Source organism: Columba livia, chromosome 2 (assembly GCF_036013475.1).
Source record: "Columba livia isolate bColLiv1 breed racing homer chromosome 2, bColLiv1.pat.W.v2, whole genome shotgun sequence".
Taxonomy (NCBI): domain Eukaryota; kingdom Metazoa; phylum Chordata; class Aves; order Columbiformes; family Columbidae; genus Columba; species Columba livia.
This window is the reverse complement of record NC_088603.1, coordinates 113,693,837-113,712,458: the sequence shown is the minus strand read 5'-3', so window position 1 is coordinate 113,712,458 and position 18,622 is coordinate 113,693,837. Positions and strand designations below refer to the sequence as shown.

General features: G+C 40.2%; 1 protein-coding gene across 10 annotated transcripts in view; it reads left to right on the top strand.

The window, feature by feature from the left end:
• The window catches only part of OSBPL1A (oxysterol binding protein like 1A), a 76,256-nt gene that overhangs the window by 48,280 nt on the left and 9,354 nt on the right, over nt 1-18,622 (top strand). For all 10 annotated transcript variants that reach the window (XM_065053335.1, XM_065053336.1, XM_065053337.1 and 7 more), the window contains 8 exons: nt 7,011-7,167; nt 12,299-12,374; nt 13,920-14,054; nt 14,385-14,482; nt 15,179-15,361; nt 15,864-15,971; nt 16,062-16,151; nt 16,396-16,522. In XM_065053335.1, coding sequence (XP_064909407.1) covers nt 7,011-7,167; nt 12,299-12,374; nt 13,920-14,054; nt 14,385-14,482; nt 15,179-15,361; nt 15,864-15,971; nt 16,062-16,151; nt 16,396-16,522 — 974 coding nt within the window. The remainder of the gene's footprint in view (nt 1-7,010; nt 7,168-12,298; nt 12,375-13,919; nt 14,055-14,384; nt 14,483-15,178; nt 15,362-15,863; nt 15,972-16,061; nt 16,152-16,395; nt 16,523-18,622) is intronic.

The following is an 18,622-nucleotide window of genomic DNA, read 5'->3' as shown; positions in this document are numbered from 1 at the left end:
GAGAACGCTTCACGAACAGGCCTCTCAGTTTGCCCCAGTTCAGCTGTAGAATTGTGTTGTTTTACTTCAGCATGACAAAGTTAAAGGGCATTCATGAAAGGTCTGATTGCTTGGGTTGTTACACCTTTTTTTAAATAGCAAAACTTAAGGCTTCTATTTTAGGAGACGTAGCTATATCTGGTAGCCTTCTGACTTGCTTTCTTCATGGTGTTGTACATTTTTCCTTTTATTAAGGTCAGTCCATAAAAATTCCTAGTTTCGAGGCATAATAAAGTTAATAAAGGCTTGTTCTGTTTCAGTTTTGTATACCTTAAGTGTCACAAGTGGAAGAAAAGGATGAATCAGAATTCTGTGTTCATTTCCAAAATACCTTTTCCTTTCCTGCCTGCTCTTCAGTTTACTATCTTTCCTATTTTCATGTGCAGAACATGCAAATAGTGGTGCGGTTTGGTGTTTTGTTTTTGTTTTTTTTTTTTTTGAAAACTCTGAACTGTATAAGGTGATTACGATATGCATTTGTATAGAGAGGCTGTACATAGCGGAGCTCAGTAACAGCTCTAACTGGGTGATCCTGCAGCACACAGCTGTCTACAACTCTGAAGGATCTGGAGAAGCTTGAAGGTGAACATAGTCTAACTGTAGCAGAAAATTTGCTTGTGATGGCATACTTCACGAGCAAGCATGGGGTGACTTTCTGCAGGCTGAACTGTCTGTTTCTCCTGACAGATGAGCAGTGTTCCCAGACTCCTTGATAGGTGTCCTGCAGTGCACAATTTGAGCAGGGGATGAAAACAGGTGAAGAGGAGTCTCTGCTCAAGTGTAGCGCTAGCACAGCAACACAGCACGTTGACAGCAGACTTTGCTGGTTGGCACAGTAACAAATTTAGCAAGCTTTCAAGGAGGATATGAGATTGAGAAACACTGGAAACAGGTTCTTCAACCAGAACCAAAGAAACAATTCTACTGAAAGGCCACAGACAGACAGTAGTTGTTTATCTGGTGCTGCTGGAATGTTGTCTCTCCAGCCAGGCTTGCTTTGTGTATATGAGAGAATACTCAGCTTTAAAGAGCTGTTCGTCTATACATCTCACAACTGGCTTGGTCTCTGAATCTTGAATGAATGTATCCAAAGCCTTATGTATACTTGGGAGAGTTGGTATTTTTGTTGCTTGAAGCTACAAACAAATCACATTGAGTGGATTTGTATAACTGTGAAACTTGTCGACCATATGTATCTGTGCGTGTATTTATATATGTAACATGTATGTTAATTCTCTCTCCTTTGAGAGAAGTTACTTGACATAATTCATCTTGATTGCAATTTAAATAATTTTCCAGGACAGACTCACTTCCTTGACTGCCTGTCAGCTTCATCAGGCTTACGTTAGATTCTCTTCTTTGTTCGCAGTCATTGCTTTGCAGTGGTTAGGGTCCTCTCTGTCTTTGAAGGCGTGTGTTTGGGGGAAGGGCACTCTGGGTTTTTGGGAGCTAGAGAAGGGGAAGTGTGATGTTTTTCTGGATGCATGTTGTGGCCTTCACTGTCAGCACAAAAGGAAGTAGTTTTAGGGTTTTTTTGGTTTTGGTGTGTTTGGTTTTTTTTTTGGGGGTGGAATGGGAGTGGGCAGGGAGGGGATTGCTGTTCACTGACATCCTGGTAATAACTTTCTAACACTCCTGTTTCTGCGGTGTCTGTGGAGTCTCAAGTATAGAAGGCTCCTTGTCTCTGTATGACAAGAATACAGTGAGAGTGGAGGAGTCAGGGATATATGACACTGGCTCAGAGTCTGGGAATGTGGGTCATCTTTCTTGGGCTAATGAGACAGGAGATATGATAAATATTTTTGTAACACAGAGTAGTGACTAGGCCCAGTTGTCAGAAGCTAAAAATTTATACCTCCAGAAATCAAAACTACTAGGACTTTGTCAAAGCTTTTGCTAAACCTGATTTACAATCTCATAATATTTTAGTAAGTTAAATTACTTGATTTTTTGATAAGTAGACATACTCATGAGTTATCTTACTAGGCTGTATAGGAGATTGAGCAAACACTGATGTATTTTTGACAGGGTGGTGTCGCAAGTTATAATGGCTGTCAGTGGAAAAACACCGCTATTTTGAGAGCAGTTTTTCTGTTAGGATACCATCTTTTTCTAGTTACAGTTCTTTGAATTTTTAAATGTCCACTGTAGGAGTGAGTTTAGACGTGAGAGTAATGCATAACTAGGCTTGCACTTCGAGCTGAAGAATCTTTGGCTTCCACTTGGCAGGTTGAGAGAAGCTAGTGCTGCATTTTGGTTTGTTTTTTAGAAGAATGTTGTCTATGTGTTAGACACTTCTGGTTGTTTACTCGCAACAAAAGTTTTGCTAGCTGTGGCAGTTCAGAGCAATGCAAGACTATGATTTTAGAATAAGAGGTGTGTTAGAAAGGATATGTTCACAGCAGCAGCTGCTTGTCCCCACTTACCATGCTCTGATTCACATTGTAGAGTGATCTGATTGCATGAACCAGACTCCTGAATGAAGCTGAATCAGAAGAAAGAGTCTGGTTGCTATTGGACACTTCATCCATAGTAGGAGTAGAGCTGATCTGAAGAGAACACGGCCAGTTATGTATCTAGTTAAAGTGTCAAGTCCTCAGCACCATCTGTTCAGCTTGCAGATCTACTCCAGCTGAGCCCTGCTACCTGCTAATGTTGGCACAGGCTAAATTGGTCACTGGTCAGTCTCTCTAGTTCTGGTTGTAGGAATTGTGGGCACTATTACAGAAATATCCTCTTTTCCAAAATTGGTGTAAGAAAAGTGCTTGTTATGTGGTAAAATTGCTTACTGAAGTAGTAGTTTATTTGCTGAAGTCTTACCGTTAAGTGATATGCTGTTATCAATTTATTCTTACTGTTTTGATAAGTCCTAAATCCCTGTCATGGGAGAGCAGTGGACATTCAACATGAAAGGAAGAAACTACAGGAAATGGGAGTTCACTTTGTGCTGCCAAAGCGTGATATCCAGTGTTAAGAAGAGCAGAGTTAAGGGTGTTATTAATCTGAACTCGGATGGCAGTGGGTCAGTTAACAGTGCTTCCTGGTGCACTGATGCTTTTGTCATGGGAGTGGTGGAAATGTGTAATTAAACTCAATAGCACAGAATGTACTGGAGCTCTCGGTTTCAGGATTGAATGCTTAACATGTGTCAAACTCTTCTGTGTTTAAAGCAGGGGGAGCAGTGCTGGGGAGGGGAAGAAGCACTAAATAAGTAGCAAAATTTAATAAGACCAATGGCATCTCCTGGAGAGCTGGAGAAGTTATTAGCTTTGATTAAGTATACAGACCTCAGGAAGCATATGAAAATGGGCTACAAATCTAGCCTCCATCCACAATGCCAAGAAATGGCTAAGCAGGTCAAGAATTAAAGGGTGAACGTACTTGGGTTTTGCCTTGCAGATAAGATTCCCTGATTACATACAAGTTATGCAAACAATTTAGGAAATGCTTAGAATTATCCTGATTTTTCTCTTTAACAGGTTTTACCTGAGAGGTGCACGTTTTCTGCAAACACAGCTTTTATGTGTGCTGAGAGAAGTATTTATGGTTTTACGTAGATGTGATCTTACTTTAGACGTAGTTATTTAGGTCCAGGAATGTTTAGATAATGTGAAAGCTAGCCTTGTCATAGTACAGTTTCAACTGTTATATACCACTAATGGGTGTTGTGTTTATAAATAACACTGCTAAATGGTGCAACTAGTAGTAGACTAGTTGTGTTGCTTCTGCTCGCTTCTCAATTTGTCTCCAGTTATCAGCTCACTTCGAAGTAAAAATTTTACAAAAAGCATAGAAACTTGCTGCCCTTTCTTTCCATGTTTAGGGTAGTTTGACAAGTGGCACTTTTTTTTAACAAGTACCAAAAATGCTCCACAGTGTCTGCGAGAACACTGCTGGCTGTGGACTTCTTGCCTTGAATATAGTTAACAGAATAAATTCAAGTATCTCAAGAGAGAAATGGGAAACACCTTGTCAGAATTCAAATCCAACCTTGCTAGTGGTCCAACACTACACTTCTCAGGTGTTATGTACTAATCAAATACATTGGCCAAACTTTTCTATCTAGAACTGAAGACTTAGCTGGTAAGTTATAGCAACAGGAAGTGAACTTCCCTTGAGTTAAGTTTCTGTCATTGCTTCTGTTCTTTCTCCTTGCTCTCCCACTCTTGTAAAATGTAGCTGGTGTTTCTGCTGTTACCCTGACACTTCAGCTTTCATGAGCTGGAATGCTTCCTAATCAGCCTGATCTTGTCTCAAAGATCACTTAAATTTTTGGCTTCTGAACAGGGACTCTTATTCCTTCTCCCCCCTTCTCAGCCCACACCTCCTTAAGTTCAATAGAAAAAAAAAAAAATCTTCATTTTTCTCCTAGTCATCTGTTTGACAGCTGCTCTGTAGCAACTTGTGAATATACATCTTTTTTTTGCAGTGATGGGGGAGTATGCAAATCTTAATTCAGAAAAGAGTTAGCTGCAAGTGCATCTGGGAAAAGCTCATTTTGAGTTGCCTGTTGATCTGTGCTCATGATACAGTACTGGGCTTGTTCACTCTGACACAAACTCCCAAGGCTTATTAAGCTTGTTGGGTAAAAGGAGGTAGCTGAGGTTTAGGGATTGGAGGTTGGTATCTTTTGGCAGGAGCTGTTGTAGACACACTCTCTCAACTAGAGCCATTTCCCAGAAAAATGGGAGAGATGTCCCCAGAGAGCAATTTCTTATAGCAGTGTCTGGCTTCATTCTTCCACTGTTCTTTATTGTATAGCATGCTCGTGTTTTATTAAGGCATGTCCACTGGAGGAGGCTGGCTGGTCAGTGTCTACAGCTTCTGGAGAGGTTTGCAGGTGAGGAGTTCAGTCCACCATAATTGTCTCTTGGCACTATAAGGCAAGCATTAGTGGAAGTGATCATGTGTAGTGTTTAAAAATCCATATCAGAGTGTGGTCAGCTGTTCCAGTGAAGCTTATTTATCCTTCCCTTTCCACCTCAGGAGTCCCAGGTCTATTGCTGAAACTCAGATTGAGGGAACTGTGTGTTGCGACTGCTGAAAATGAGGCAGTCCCAGACGGTACAGGAGAAAACAGCCTTACAGGCAGCAGACTCTTTGCTTTGTTACAGCATTTCTTCAAGCTTTTCTTGTCATGGCATAGTCGTTGGCATAGTTGAGCAGCTCTTTTAATTAGAGAGGTGAAATAATTACCTTGAGTGGGTTTATAGTTCATCATGCGATCAGGATGCTGAGGCCCAAGTTGTGTTACTCTGCTGGAGTGTCTCTTCCTCCATGATATTTGGATACCCAGCAGTGTTTTCCTGACTACTTGGGCTTATGATCTCTGGAGAAATCTGTATTTTATGTAACAGACTTGTCCACAAGGAAAAATGCTGCTCCTTATCCTACTTGTTATATACAGTACCCGCCAAGTTAATGCTTTGATACGTTACATCATAATTTGGCACAGAACTAGACTGACAAATTTGGGGAAACTTGTCAGAAGATTCTCTGGAGTGCCAGTCCACTTTTTTTAACATATCAGCACCAGCTGGCAGTTCTTTTCATTCCCTAGCAACTGGCTTAATTTCAGTACTGTCTTGATGAGGATAGAGATGGATGTTTTTTAATGAAAGCAAAGATCTCTTTTATGCTCCCAAATCCCAGTCTTTCTAGAGAGGATGGAGACATTGTGGCATAACCCATCCATTCATCAGGATCGTGTCCTGTTCTTGACCTTTCTGTAATCTGGATGCGGTAGAAGGTCCTCTTGTCGCTGTCCCATTCACCAAAGCAACATATAATTTACATGTTCTAGAGAAGCTATTGGCATATGTTTTTTAAAGAGAAAACAACAAAGCACCTGGCAATGGACAGCTGTGACTGAGATATTGTTTGGACAGACTGTTACTTCAGAAGGTTTTGATTACTAGTTTTGAATTAAAATCAGTGTGTGAGAGAATGACTAATCTCGCAATTATTTCTCTGGGTATTTGCAGCCAAGAGCAGAAGCATATGCTGGAAGAAGTACATGGCAAGGATGGTGTCTACTACAGTTTGGGTTTGCTTTTTTTCAGATGCAGTGAGGCTTGTGTTAAGCTGTTTACCATTCTGTGTTGAACCTGGTTTCTGTTAAAGTATTTCCCAAATGGGATAGAAATTGGTGCATCTTTTCTCTTGAGCTGTTCCCTTGCTTCTTGGAACTCACAATTGGATGATCTTTTGGCAATCTTGTCTAGTTTAAAAGAAAAAGTGAAACAAAAATACAGCCTGTTGCCTGAAAAAATTTAGTTTGTGATTTAGAGCAAGACTGTTTCTTCTCCAGAGCTTATCAAGCACTACCTGACCAAAACACTGGTTGGAAATAAGGTGGAGTTGATGTTGCTTTTAGTCGTAGGCGTGATGTGGATTGTACTATTAACCTGCCTTCCAGAGTACAAAGTTTGTGTTATTGATTGGTGAGCTTATCATTTAGACTTTGCTGGGACTTGCGTGGCTAATATAATGCACTGCATACAATACCTTCTTCTGTTCTTACTGGTTTGGTAAGTTGGGAAGTGAAGGTTGCTGAGCAGCACCGAATGTCTACGAATTTAGACAGAACTGAAATCTTATGTAGGAGGAGTCAATACTTGACGGTTGAGGTAACTGGTGTTTAGTTAGGTAAAATACTGGCACGTACATGATACTGACACTTGTCCTAAGCAGGTTATAGCAGCTTCAGTTTAATAAAAGTGCCAGAATTTGTCTCTGCTTAGAGGATTTTTAATCTACCGTATTTGTGTTCACCTTGCAGTCTCTGTATTCTGTATCTAGATAGAGAGCTGCAGCGGTTTGTGGCAGTACGACTTACTTACCAAATGGATGCTGTCATCAGGACACACAGCCTACTTAGGTTTCAGTTTTGTACAAAGAGGGAGGATCTGTTAGGGACTGAAGTCTAGCACAGGCTGTAGATTCATTAACATGCACCTGCTCTTTTGCAGATTCAGAGTCTGAAAAGTCATTAAGTGGGTTTGAAACAACAGCAGCGTTCTCATTAGAGGACAACATGGATTCAAAAGATACTATAACTTCAAGCATGTCTGAAGAAAAGGTTTGCGGCAGTGGGGAGTTGCTGTCTAATGGAATCAAGAAACACAGGTAGGATGTTGCCTGTTCTTAAGGTATTATAATATGCATTAATGGTAGCAGAAGACCACAGGAATCTCTGAAATCTAACCATGAAAACTTTTAAAACTTTCTTAGGGGTAACTGATGAGAAGTTGGTGGTGCTAGGATTTTATAAAAAATTTTTTTCCGAAGCTAATGTGGTCTGTTGCGTCTTGCTTTTTGGTGATCAAATCTGAATAAGTAAAAATAAAAGATAATGTGCTATGTAAAAATGGACACACTTGTTTTTCGATAGATCTTATTGAAATCTATGTGGATTTTAATTCCTTCATGTATCTTTAATGACCTATGCCTCCTATTGCCTCTTTAATTTCCAGTCATTTGATCCTTCTGTTGGTATCAGGAATGAATGAAAAATATTGCTAGCCTTGCCTCAGAAACTGAAATGTGAACAAAGGGAGTCTTATTCTAAAAGTCTCATCTATGTTTTATGTGCTTATTTTATGTTGTCAAATGATCCATTTTGGTTTGTTCCCTTGCCCATAAAGGAGGACAATAGGTCTGGAGTTAATGAGATGTAATAGACACTACTATTCTCAAGTTTCAGTGAAGGGGCAATACAATTGCTACAGATCAAGCCAGACTTCAGTGTGTTTTGAAAAAGGCTGCTTTGGAAGCATTTTGAATGTGCAGGATGATGATGGGGACACCAGATTTCTGTAGAAACAGGAAATTCATATGTAATTTCACAGAAGCAAACAAGACCTGCTTTGATTACTTGGTATCTTCAACAGTTAAATTGCAGTGAAGTATGTGGTAATGACAAAGACCTGGTGTTTCAAAGTTCAACCTCTGTATGTACGTCCCACCCATAGTAGGCAAAGACTGGGCAAGTGAGGGCTTGGGTGGAGTAATGGGGTGGTTTGGGGAGGGAACATAAAGCAGCTGACTAAGTGTGTTGCTCTGTGCTCTTCTGGTGTTAGCAGAGCTGGTATTTATGGCCTTGGCTAGGTGCTGTTCCTAATTAGAGCAGGAAGTTCAGGGGTGGGGGGCAAGCACTAGGTGAAGGTGGACATATGAATTGCATTCATTGCCTGGGAAACAATGAGGGGAGAGGGGGCAATTTGTGATCAACATGAAAATGATGATGCATGGAGTGAGTTGGTCTCTTCTCTCAAGTAGCAAGTGATAGGATGAGAAGAAATGGCCTCAAGTTGTGCCAGGGAAGGTTCAGATTGGATATTAGGAAAAAATTCTGCCTATAAAGCGTTGTCAGGCATTGGAACAGGCTGCCCAGGGATGTGGTGGAGTCACCATCCCTGGAGGTGTTTAAAAGGTGTTTAGATGAGGTTCTTGGGGACATGGTTTAGTGCTAGAGTTAGGTTATGGTTGGATTTGGTGATCCTGAGGGTCTCTTCCAACCAAAATGACTCTGTTGACATGCATTGTCTTGAAGAGTTTTAACATGAGTTGATCTTCTGTTTACTATAAAAAATAAGTAACTTGGCAAGTTTCTGTAATGCTGCACTATGTTGTCAGAACTGTAGAGAGCAGGTGTCTGAATGAGCATTTTATAAGAGAGAATGAAGAGTAATAAATGATGATCTCTGCATAAGTTATTTCTCTGAGTTGCATGTCTTTTAGTAGTAAAGAAAGTATAGGATAGTGGAATAAAATCAGTGCATAAATTGGCTGGCTAATAACTTACTGCTGAAGAAAAATGGAAACACCTGTTTTGCATGTAGATAAGAATGTATGGTTATTTTTATGTGACTAGATGTCTATAGAGCATGTTCAGTTTGAGCTGTAATGTCAGGCTTTTTTACCTGGCTCCTTGGTGACACATTGGGGTTTGTCCACAAATATATTGATGCAAACTGTTTTTCCCCAGAGCTCAGCCAGTTTAAATTTCACCTCCATGAGAACCCTCTCGGGGGATGTGAGTTGTGTAGCTCTTGGTAGCAGTGATGTTTGGCCTGGTGATGTGTCTGTTTGCCATGTTTGACTGCAGTTCTGACTTCAGAACTGTGTTACCCACCTGGAGCTACCAGCTCCAGTTTGTGCCAGTTTAGGGGCTCCTTAGAGGGCATGTTGCCAAATATGCCTTGTCTCTGATGCCACCTGTGTACTTCTTAGAGCACAAACCTGAATATCTTGATGCTGTGCAAACGAGGTGGTTGTGTTCTAATTCTAATCTGCTTCTCTTATTTGATTAGTAAGGATTTTGCACAGAGAGTTGGATGGGAGGTCTGTGTCATTTTGTTTTGGAGATGTAAGAATAAATCTGTTGGTTCCAAGGAATTAAAAGTGTTAAGATATGCATGTGCATCTTAACTAGATTAAGCCAGTGCACCTATAATCTGCTGGTTTTGTTCTGATTTTTTTAAATCTGTTTTGCATCCAACTGACTCTTTATAGAGTGTTCTAAGGAATGTGAGTGGTGTGACTTCTTGTAGTTTAGGTTGATTTGGGAATGGACTTAATCTTTGGAAACTTTTTCAAAGATTTGAGAGATAGGAGTGTAGTGTATTAACTCTGGAAGCATTCAAATAACTTCTTTCTAAGAGGGAAACTTCTAATCTGAGGGAAACAAAAAAACAAACAAACAAACAACACTTGTCCTCTCTCTGTGCCCAACCCTTACACAAAAATGTTCTGTAATACCTGCCAACATGTAACATCCATTTATCACAGCTGTTTCCCTCTTATTGCTGAGTTTTTGTAGTTAGCTTTCCCTTTGGTCCCCACATTGGAGGTCTTCAGAATGCCAGCATCTTTATGTTTGGCTGTTTGGAGGCCGGGATGTTATTTGATCAGGTTTACATGAAGACCAAGCTAAACTTCCCTCAAAATTCTTGTAGTAGCTGATCTACTGTAGACAGTGCTTTGAACACGTGGTTTTAAGTTAATATTAGACGCATCTTATCTGTTCTACTGCACAGAAATTTCAACAGATGTTTTTGTCACTTAAAGCTAAATTAACTTCCTGAGTTGTTTCTAAAATTGACAACTGGAAGGAAATTTTTGCATTCACAAACCTTCCCCTTAATCACAGGGAGCGTGTCAAGGTTAGTAGGCCCTGTCTTGACTGCCTGTCATTTTTCCACATGTTCTTACTTGTACCTGGGATCTTCCCTGGTGGCTTAAAACTGCTTTGTTTGTTCAGTATGTGGGTGTTACATGGAAAAAAGAACCAACTGTTGTATTAGGTTTTTCTGATATATGTAAGAAATATGGATGAATGGCTGAAACTGAATGCCAGCTTTCAAGTAATTAAACAAATTGAATGGAAGGACAGGTTAACTTCAGTGAAAATGTAAGTTTTAATATGTAAGGAAAGTATCACACAGTATCACAGTGTGTTTGGGATTGGAAGGGACCTCAAAAGATCATCTAGTCCAATCCCCCTGCTGGAGCAGGAACGCCCAGGTGAGGTCGCACAGGAACATGTCCAGGCGGGTTTTGAATGTCTCCGGAGAAGGAGACTCCACAACCTCCCTGGGCAGCCTGTTCCAGTGCTCTGTCACCCTCACTGAGAAGAAGTTTCTTCTCAAATTTAAGTGGAACCTCTCCCTGTGTGTACTTCAGCAAAGTAGACACACGTATTTTACATGCAGAAGGGCTTGCTTAAACACAAATGCCTGCTCTGCTGGCTGCCTTCATCAAAGAATAAAAGGAAAAAAGAAGTAAACACTGCAAATGAAGGTAAGACTGAGTACTTGGTGTACACTGTCCTCTTCTGGGCACTTGCATCAAAACATGTACAGGAGTATTTTATGCTTAATATTATTCAAGACAATCTGTTTCACAAAATATTTTTATATCCGTGGAAAATCAGAATAGGGAGCGAGTGATATTATGTTTGTCAATTAAAATAAATCACCCACTCATCCCCTGCATGGGAGCTGAGTAAAACAAGTCAGTGTGAGGCTCTTAGGTACTTGCTAGCGAAACATATTAATAGTTTGCTACCGTGAGGAGTTCAGGCATGTGACTAGGTTTTTGCTTGGATGGGCTTTTTGTATTTTAAGGAGCATTGTTTTGCTTTTGTTCTTTCAGAAAACAGAAGTATCAGCCCTGGTAAAGGTGTTTCAGTAGCAGTTAAGTATGGAAGTTAACACAGCAGGAAGGGCTATTGAAACTTAAAGACTTAACCCAAATAGATTTCTTATTATTTTTTTCCTCTTGGCAATGTTTATCAGAAAAGCGGGGTGGAGGAGGCAGGTACAGCCTGTTCACACTCTAAAAAAATATCACTTTAGCTGCTTTGAGGGGAGACAAGACCTTCTTGGTTAGGAGGACAGCACAGTCATTTAGACAGAATCAGCTAAAATTTGAAACTCAAATAGCTGATGCAGTTTGAGTGAACTGTAGCAAAGTCTCATCCATTGAGATTTTTTCTCATTGGCAGTAACTTCATGATTCAAACACACATTTTAGTGTTGCTGTGAATGAAGGGCTTTGACCTATATTTGTGCCCTTCTACGGGTAAATTGGATTAAAAGTTGAGCTTGTCGCTAGCAGCAAGAAAACTGAAAAAAATCTGTGCCCAGTTTCTGATAAACCTGAGAAATACAGGCCGTATTACACAGCCTAAATGTTAGTCTTGAAAGTTCGCTTGGGACTTGCTTCAGGATATGCTAGGCTGCTGCGTTTTCTGTTCTTTAGTGATGCTGCTTTTTCTGTTGTCCCTGAGGGCTGATTTTAATATAGGCAATAAATGTCATGGCCCTTCATTGTCTGTATACAGGTGACTAGCAAAAAAGAACCCCGCTGTTTAACCCTCAGATCTGTTCAGATGTAGCAAACATACCTGTGTACCTACTTAGAAATAACTTATTTTTTGTCACAGAGACAGAAGTAAATATCTTAATGGTGCCATTGTGAAAACACTGTTCTGATAAGTGACGTAGAAATTCACTTCCACTGCTCCTATGCAAGATGAAGGGAATGGTTCATGTTTTGGTTTTGGAGAAATTAAGGTTTCTGTGCAGGCAAAACAGTTCAGGTTCTTCAGAGTGGCACTGTCGTTCCCCCTTGGTTTTTAATGTAAGAATCTGATAACTGCTACCTTCAGAAAGAGAGTATGTGGGTTTCTTAGTCATGGTTAGTCATAGAAAAGTTTTCTTACTTCTGCTTCCTTCGCTGTTCTTTTCCGTAGAACAAGCTTGCCATCTCCGATGTTTTCCAGAAATGACTTCAGTATATGGAGTATCTTAAGAAAATGCATTGGAATGGTAGGTAATCAAATCAGAAAGCTGTGATAAAACATGTGAAGTGATCATTTAACTTGATGCCCAAATGAAAATGTGTCGGGGAGAGGGATGTTTTCTTTTGTTTTAATTTGCAGCTTATGCTTTATGTCCTTTCACGACTTGAGAAGGTAAGACTTGAGCAGAGCAATATTCCTTCAGTAAAAGCATTTTCTCTTGATTTAAACCCTTGAAGTACTTCATGGTAGCAACATTTTTTTTACTTTGTGAAAAAAAACAAATAGCTACTTTGTGTTCTTCTCCCTTCCCCTTAGTATCTCAGTCTTCCCTGCCATGGTGTTACTGGCAAGACAGTGGCCACATCAGAGGTTCGCTGGTTGGCAGATAATCCACTTCCAGCCATGGGCGAATTGAGAAGGGTGTTTCTCTCCATTAGATCCTTCAGTTAGTCTGAAAGTACTGACTGCTGCTAAACCTCTGTCAGCCTGGAACAGCAGAATGCAGAAGGGGACATGTGTGTGTTTAGTCACTGTTCCTTTCTCGTCTTCCCCTTGCTGTTAGAAACAGCACCAAGCAATGAGAAGTGGAAATGCTGGGGGATGCCCCCTGTATCAGCAGCTCCAAGTCTCCTGAGTAGTTCTGAAGCGTCTGAAGCTTCTTACAGTGGCTTTAGTGGAAGAGTTTTAGAACCTTGAAATACAGAGAGCAGGTTTGAAAGCCTGTCTTGATAAGGTGCGTGCAGGAAAAAAAATCCATAAATGTCTTAATTCTGCTTTGCAGAAATTGCTGCATAGAAGTTGCAGGTTGGGCGGTGGGGTGGTGGAACTTGGAGCGGTTGTACCGAGGTGTCTGTCAGAGCTGTTAGTGCCAGATGCTGCTGTTATGGTTAAAAACGATGCTGTTCACTGCACACGTTGCCGGCTGTCATATTATATGTGCTTTTAATTTGCTACTGAAGGCAGTTTAAAACATTGCTTTGTTATGCATTTAGGGGGCATGCTTTATAAAAATGGGGAAGAAAATAAATAGCTTCAAAACTGCAGGACTTATAAATTTTTATTCCTGTTACAAAAATTCCTTTTTTCTTCAAGATATAGAAAATCCTTGTTCTTACTCCTATGTGACTGTGTTTCCCTGCCCTTTCTCATCCTTTTCCCCCTGCCTGCCCACCTGCCTCCAAAAACAATAATATGTTTAAGTAATTAGATGGCCTATATCTATGCCTATATTTATTTTAAGAGTATTAAACAACTTAGGTGTTTAAAAGGTCCCTAATACTTCATTGTTTCATCTCACCATCTTAATGCATTTGTTGATAAGAAGTTTGTTTGATGTTTGGTTTTCTTTTTGTTTTAAAAGTATCCTTAACATGAAGACAGATGGGCTTATCAAGCTCATCAGGGATGTACAGGGTTTTTCCTTTAAGCATTAGCAGAGCCAGGTCAAGCACATTGCATTAGCACTAAGAGCATAATTTATTTTTTGCAATAAGCCAATTACACTTGGGTTTACTGCAGGTCAGTGTATCTAATCATTTGGTTTGTAACACCAATTTCATTTGTGCATCAGGAGCTGTCGAAGATCACAATGCCAGTTATATTCAATGAGCCGCTGAGCTTTCTACAGCGACTTACAGAGTATATGGAGCATACATACCTCATCCACAAAGCCAGCTCACTTTCCAGCACAACTGAACGAATGCAGGTACTTTGGGTGGGGTAATTTGTGCTACTTCTTGATGAATGCACTGGGACATTTTTCTTTATAGTCTCATTAGAGGAGGAACTCCTGTAATTAGCTGTGTGTCAGATTCTCTTATTCATTAGCCAGTTTTGCTTATCTAGGAAAATGTTTTGCTTTTCTGAAGACGTTCTTTTTTGCCTTTTGATGAAAACTGTTTATTCCCCTGCCTTGCAAACAGAACCTTGCTAAGCTATTTCTGAAGAGTCAATCTGTAATACCATGACTGCTGTTGATACTTGATAAAAAGACCAAAACCCAGGAGATTAACTGCATAGTTTTACTCTTTTGAAGTGTGTTGCTGCATTTGCTGTGTCCGCCGTAGCCTCACAGTGGGAACGTACAGGGAAGCCGTTCAACCCATTGCTTGGAGAGACATATGAATTGATCAGGTAATGAACAGAAGGTACATTGAAGAGTGGAGAATGGTATTTGGTGTAATTCATGTTTCAGTAGACTTACTATGGCTTACAGACTGTTCTTTGGCTTGTAAGATTCCACCCATTCTCCTAGCAGCTGCTGGAGGTGTTTGCAGTGCGTGTTGGTGTTCAGCAATGCACCTTCCAGTGCAAGGAAACAACTTTTCAACTCAGAGCAGGCAAATGAAATTTGCCAGGTTTAAAAGCAGGTTTTATTTACAAAAATTACCTTTTTTTTTTCCTGAAACCTTCTGAATGAAAAGATGCATGGTGCTTAAGGGAACTGTTAGAATTGTAGTATTTGTTATGACTGTCCAGAATATGAATAGGCAATAGTCTCTTAGGCAGCTGCACTTAGAGCAAATTTATCTCGCAGTTGAGGTTTTGGCCTGTGTTTATGCAAAAGTTTGAGGTGACTCTCAAAAGTAAACATATCATCTGGTCAGGTTTGGTAGTTCTAGTTACATTTTTACACTGTCCTCAGTTATTTGGAAGGAGGGTATTCTGTGTGTTAGTTGATCTGTCCTTTTGTATTATCCTAGGGTTTAACCAGCTCTTGTGCTGAGTACAGCAACTGTGCATGGGTCCAACTGTTTCACCCTGCGGAAAAGAACTGCAGCTTTACACTTGATACGTAGATGCATGCTTTTGGTAATCTTTATTTTGCAGAGATGATCTTGGATTTAGACTTCTCTCGGAGCAAGTTAGCCATCATCCACCAATCAGTGCTTTCTATGCTGAAGGTTTAAATAATGATTTTGTGTTTCATGGATCAATTTATCCTAAACTCAAATTCTGGGGCAAGAGTGTGGAAGCAGAACCAAAAGGCACAATGACTTTGGAGCTTCTTGAGTAAGTTGATAAGTAATAATTGCGTGGGCACAATGGTCACATCCGTAATGATTAGTGTGTAGTAGAGTCTCGTGGCTTAGGAATGAATGTGTTGAACACCCATATCCTAATGTTCGGTGGCAGATCACTTTGCGATGAGGAGGGGGTGAGAAGATGAAAGGGAACTGCCATCATTTCTTCTAATATACTGCATACCAATAGTAGCAGTAGTTGGGGCTTGTGTCTGTATGTTCTGCAGACACCTGGAGGTCAGTCCTGCTAAGACTAGCACGCTTGAGCCCCGTTGCCTTTCTTCATGTCCTTCATTGCTAACAGTAACTGCACTGAAGTGGCTATTTTAAGGAATTTATAAAATCAGTAGCAGTAGGTTAATCTCTTTGGGTCTCCTGACTTATTGCCATGTCCACTTCAAGACTTGGTGCAATTCACAGATGGTGGTTTGTTGCAGGAGTGGCATCCAGTACAAAGATACAGTATTTTAATATTTATTCCCCTTCCTTAGACACAATGAAGCGTACACATGGACAAATCCTACATGCTGTGTGCATAACATTATTGTGGGCAAACTTTGGATTGAGCAGTATGGAAACGTGGAAATAACTAACCATAAGTAAGTTAAGAGTTAGTGTTGTTTGTTTGTTGCAAGTTGGAAGAGGAAAAGCTTTTGCAAGTAATTAGTGCCCTCTCGTCCTGCCTTTAGAACCGGTGAGAAGTGTGTACTGAGCTTCAAGCCCTGCGGCCTCTTTGGGAAGGAGTTGCACAAAGTTGAAGGCTACATTCAGGACAAAAGGTAACAGCTTCATTCCTCATAGGAGCCAAATGGCTGCTCTGTTTCTGGTGGGAGCTATAGAACTGAACGCTTTTAATGTTGTCTGTCAAGAGCACGAACCTGCGACACCAAGGTTATGAATTGTGTGACATCAATAGTGGGGTTTTAAGAGTTGCTCTCAAAAGTTCTTCTTTCAAATGTTTTTGCCTGAAATGATGAAATAAATCTCTTAGCTCTTTTGTAAACTTAGTCCCTTTTTTGACAGTAAAAAGAAAATTTGTGCGCTGTATGGGAAGTGGACTGAGTGTTTGTACAGTGTTGACCCAGCTGTATTTGAAGCTTACAAAAAAAATGACAAGAAGAATGCAGAAGAGAAGAAAAGCGGTAAACAGGTATTAATCACATACAGAGGTGGTATCTCAAAAGCATGATAAGACAGCTAAATATTTTAGTGTCATTTAAGAGAAGTAAGATTTCTCTCTCTTTCTCTCTTTCCTAGTAGGTTACAAAACTGATTTGGATGAGTATCAGCATTAAGGGATAAAATTCTTTGTCTCTCAAGGATTTGTATTTGAACTTGCCAAAACTTAGTGATCTAAACACTGGCTGGTTCATTACCTGCCTCTTCCTCCCAAGTCACATGGAGGAAATAGCATATCTGTTGGCTGGACCGTGCTTCTGATCATATATGATAACGTTTATATTCTAATAGGAGGACTTGGACTCATGGAGGCAGAATAGAGTAGTTTTTTATCTTGATACAAGACCATGTTTTCCAGCTTTTGCAAGGAATTTTTGTATTGCTTTCTATTAAACTTTCACAACCATGGAAACATTTGTTTCCACAATTGCCTCTTTTTTTTTTTTTTCTTCTGGGAAAAAAAATCTTAATTCTTCCAGATTTCTGGTCAGCAGTATTCTTTTTGTTTAAAGTAAATGGTGATGGTGACAACATACAGCTTGATGAAGAACAATCACTATCATAGTAGCTTAAAACAGGAATTGTTCTCCTTTGACTGAAGCCAGTTGTTGGTTTGGGTGTTTGTAGTTTTTATACTTAGGAAAAGAAGAGGCAGAGGTCTGAAAGCAGTTGTTCCTGTCCAGGTTCAGGTTGTTGTTGTGTCTCAGCTTACTCCAGTGCTTCTCATCAGGAGAGCTCTAAAGCACTGGGGATTACTGCTGGTCTCCAGGTCTGATGCTGTGAGCTCTAGGGAGAAGGAGCAGAGAAAAACACACCCTGTGTCTTTGTTCAGCTACCACTTTGCATTTTCCAGCAATGCTTAAAGTGATCCTTGCTTTTCACTTCAAAATGAAGCATCCCATTGCAGAAAGCTCAAACTGCAATGTTGCCCTGACTCTAGAAAAGCCTGCTTTTTCTGCTTATTCAACACAACTGCTTCTGTGTAGAAAACAGAAAGCTTTTTAATGCACACTGTGAATCAGGTGGTCTTTGTGGAATATGTATTCCCACTGCCCCCTTGCGTTTGAGGAGTTGATGTTGTTTTATGGCTTTTGAGCATCTGGGTGGGCCAAGTCTCATGTATAATGTCTGCATGTGTTTTGTCCCTTCATGGTAGTGAAGGATTCATCCAGACAGGAAAGTGTATGGCCTTTCAGATTTCTCCTAATTAGAATTTTCAGATTTATTTAGTTGTTTTCCGTATATTCCTTCATGCTGTGTTGCTGCTAATGAAGAATAACTTCTGTCTCCCTTTAGGGGACCTGCTTGGATGGGAGTTATTTTGCAAATAGCCTCACTTTTTTTTCCTGAATTTCTTTGATTTTTATAGGGATACAACTTAAGGAAAAATAATTTTGCAGGGAGTAAGACAAGCTTTAATGTGTGCAAAGCTGATCTTTTACCAACATCGGAAGTTATAGTAGACCTGGGGTTAGACTAAGATGATTCTGCTCTGAACAAACTAGAGCCTTTTTTTTTAATCAACATGAAGGATTTGGTGCAGAATTTTCAGTGCAAATATGTGGAAGAGCAGAATGTGAGGCAACAGCAACTGCCCTCAATGTGCCTCAGTTACAGACACCAGAGCTCTTGCTTTGGCAAAGTCTGTTACTGCCCTGGTTGCAACATTCTGAGAGGCTCAGTAGCACCGAGTGTAAAATATGGATCACTGTGGAAAGAGCACATGAAAATCCATTTTTTTTACCTAGTTCTTTGTAATTTGTATGACATTTTTAAGGTTGTGTATTGTTGGCACAAATTGCAGTGTGTATTGTAGCCTTTCTGTAAAAGTTGGTTTGGACTTTGACAGTCTGGTATTGAAGTGTCTTTGTTTTGATGTAAGGATATCTTTCTGATTTGTTCTGCTTCAAATTCTGGTTTTCAGAATGACTGATCAGTGTTCCTTACAAGAAAGAATGGCGGGTTGCCAGCAACCTTCAGATGTAGTCAGCTAAAAGTCCTCTTTATCTTCCTAATAGCTGAGGGACTGAGCCTGGTCTCCACATTGTTCTGGTGACTTTGTCACCTGTAT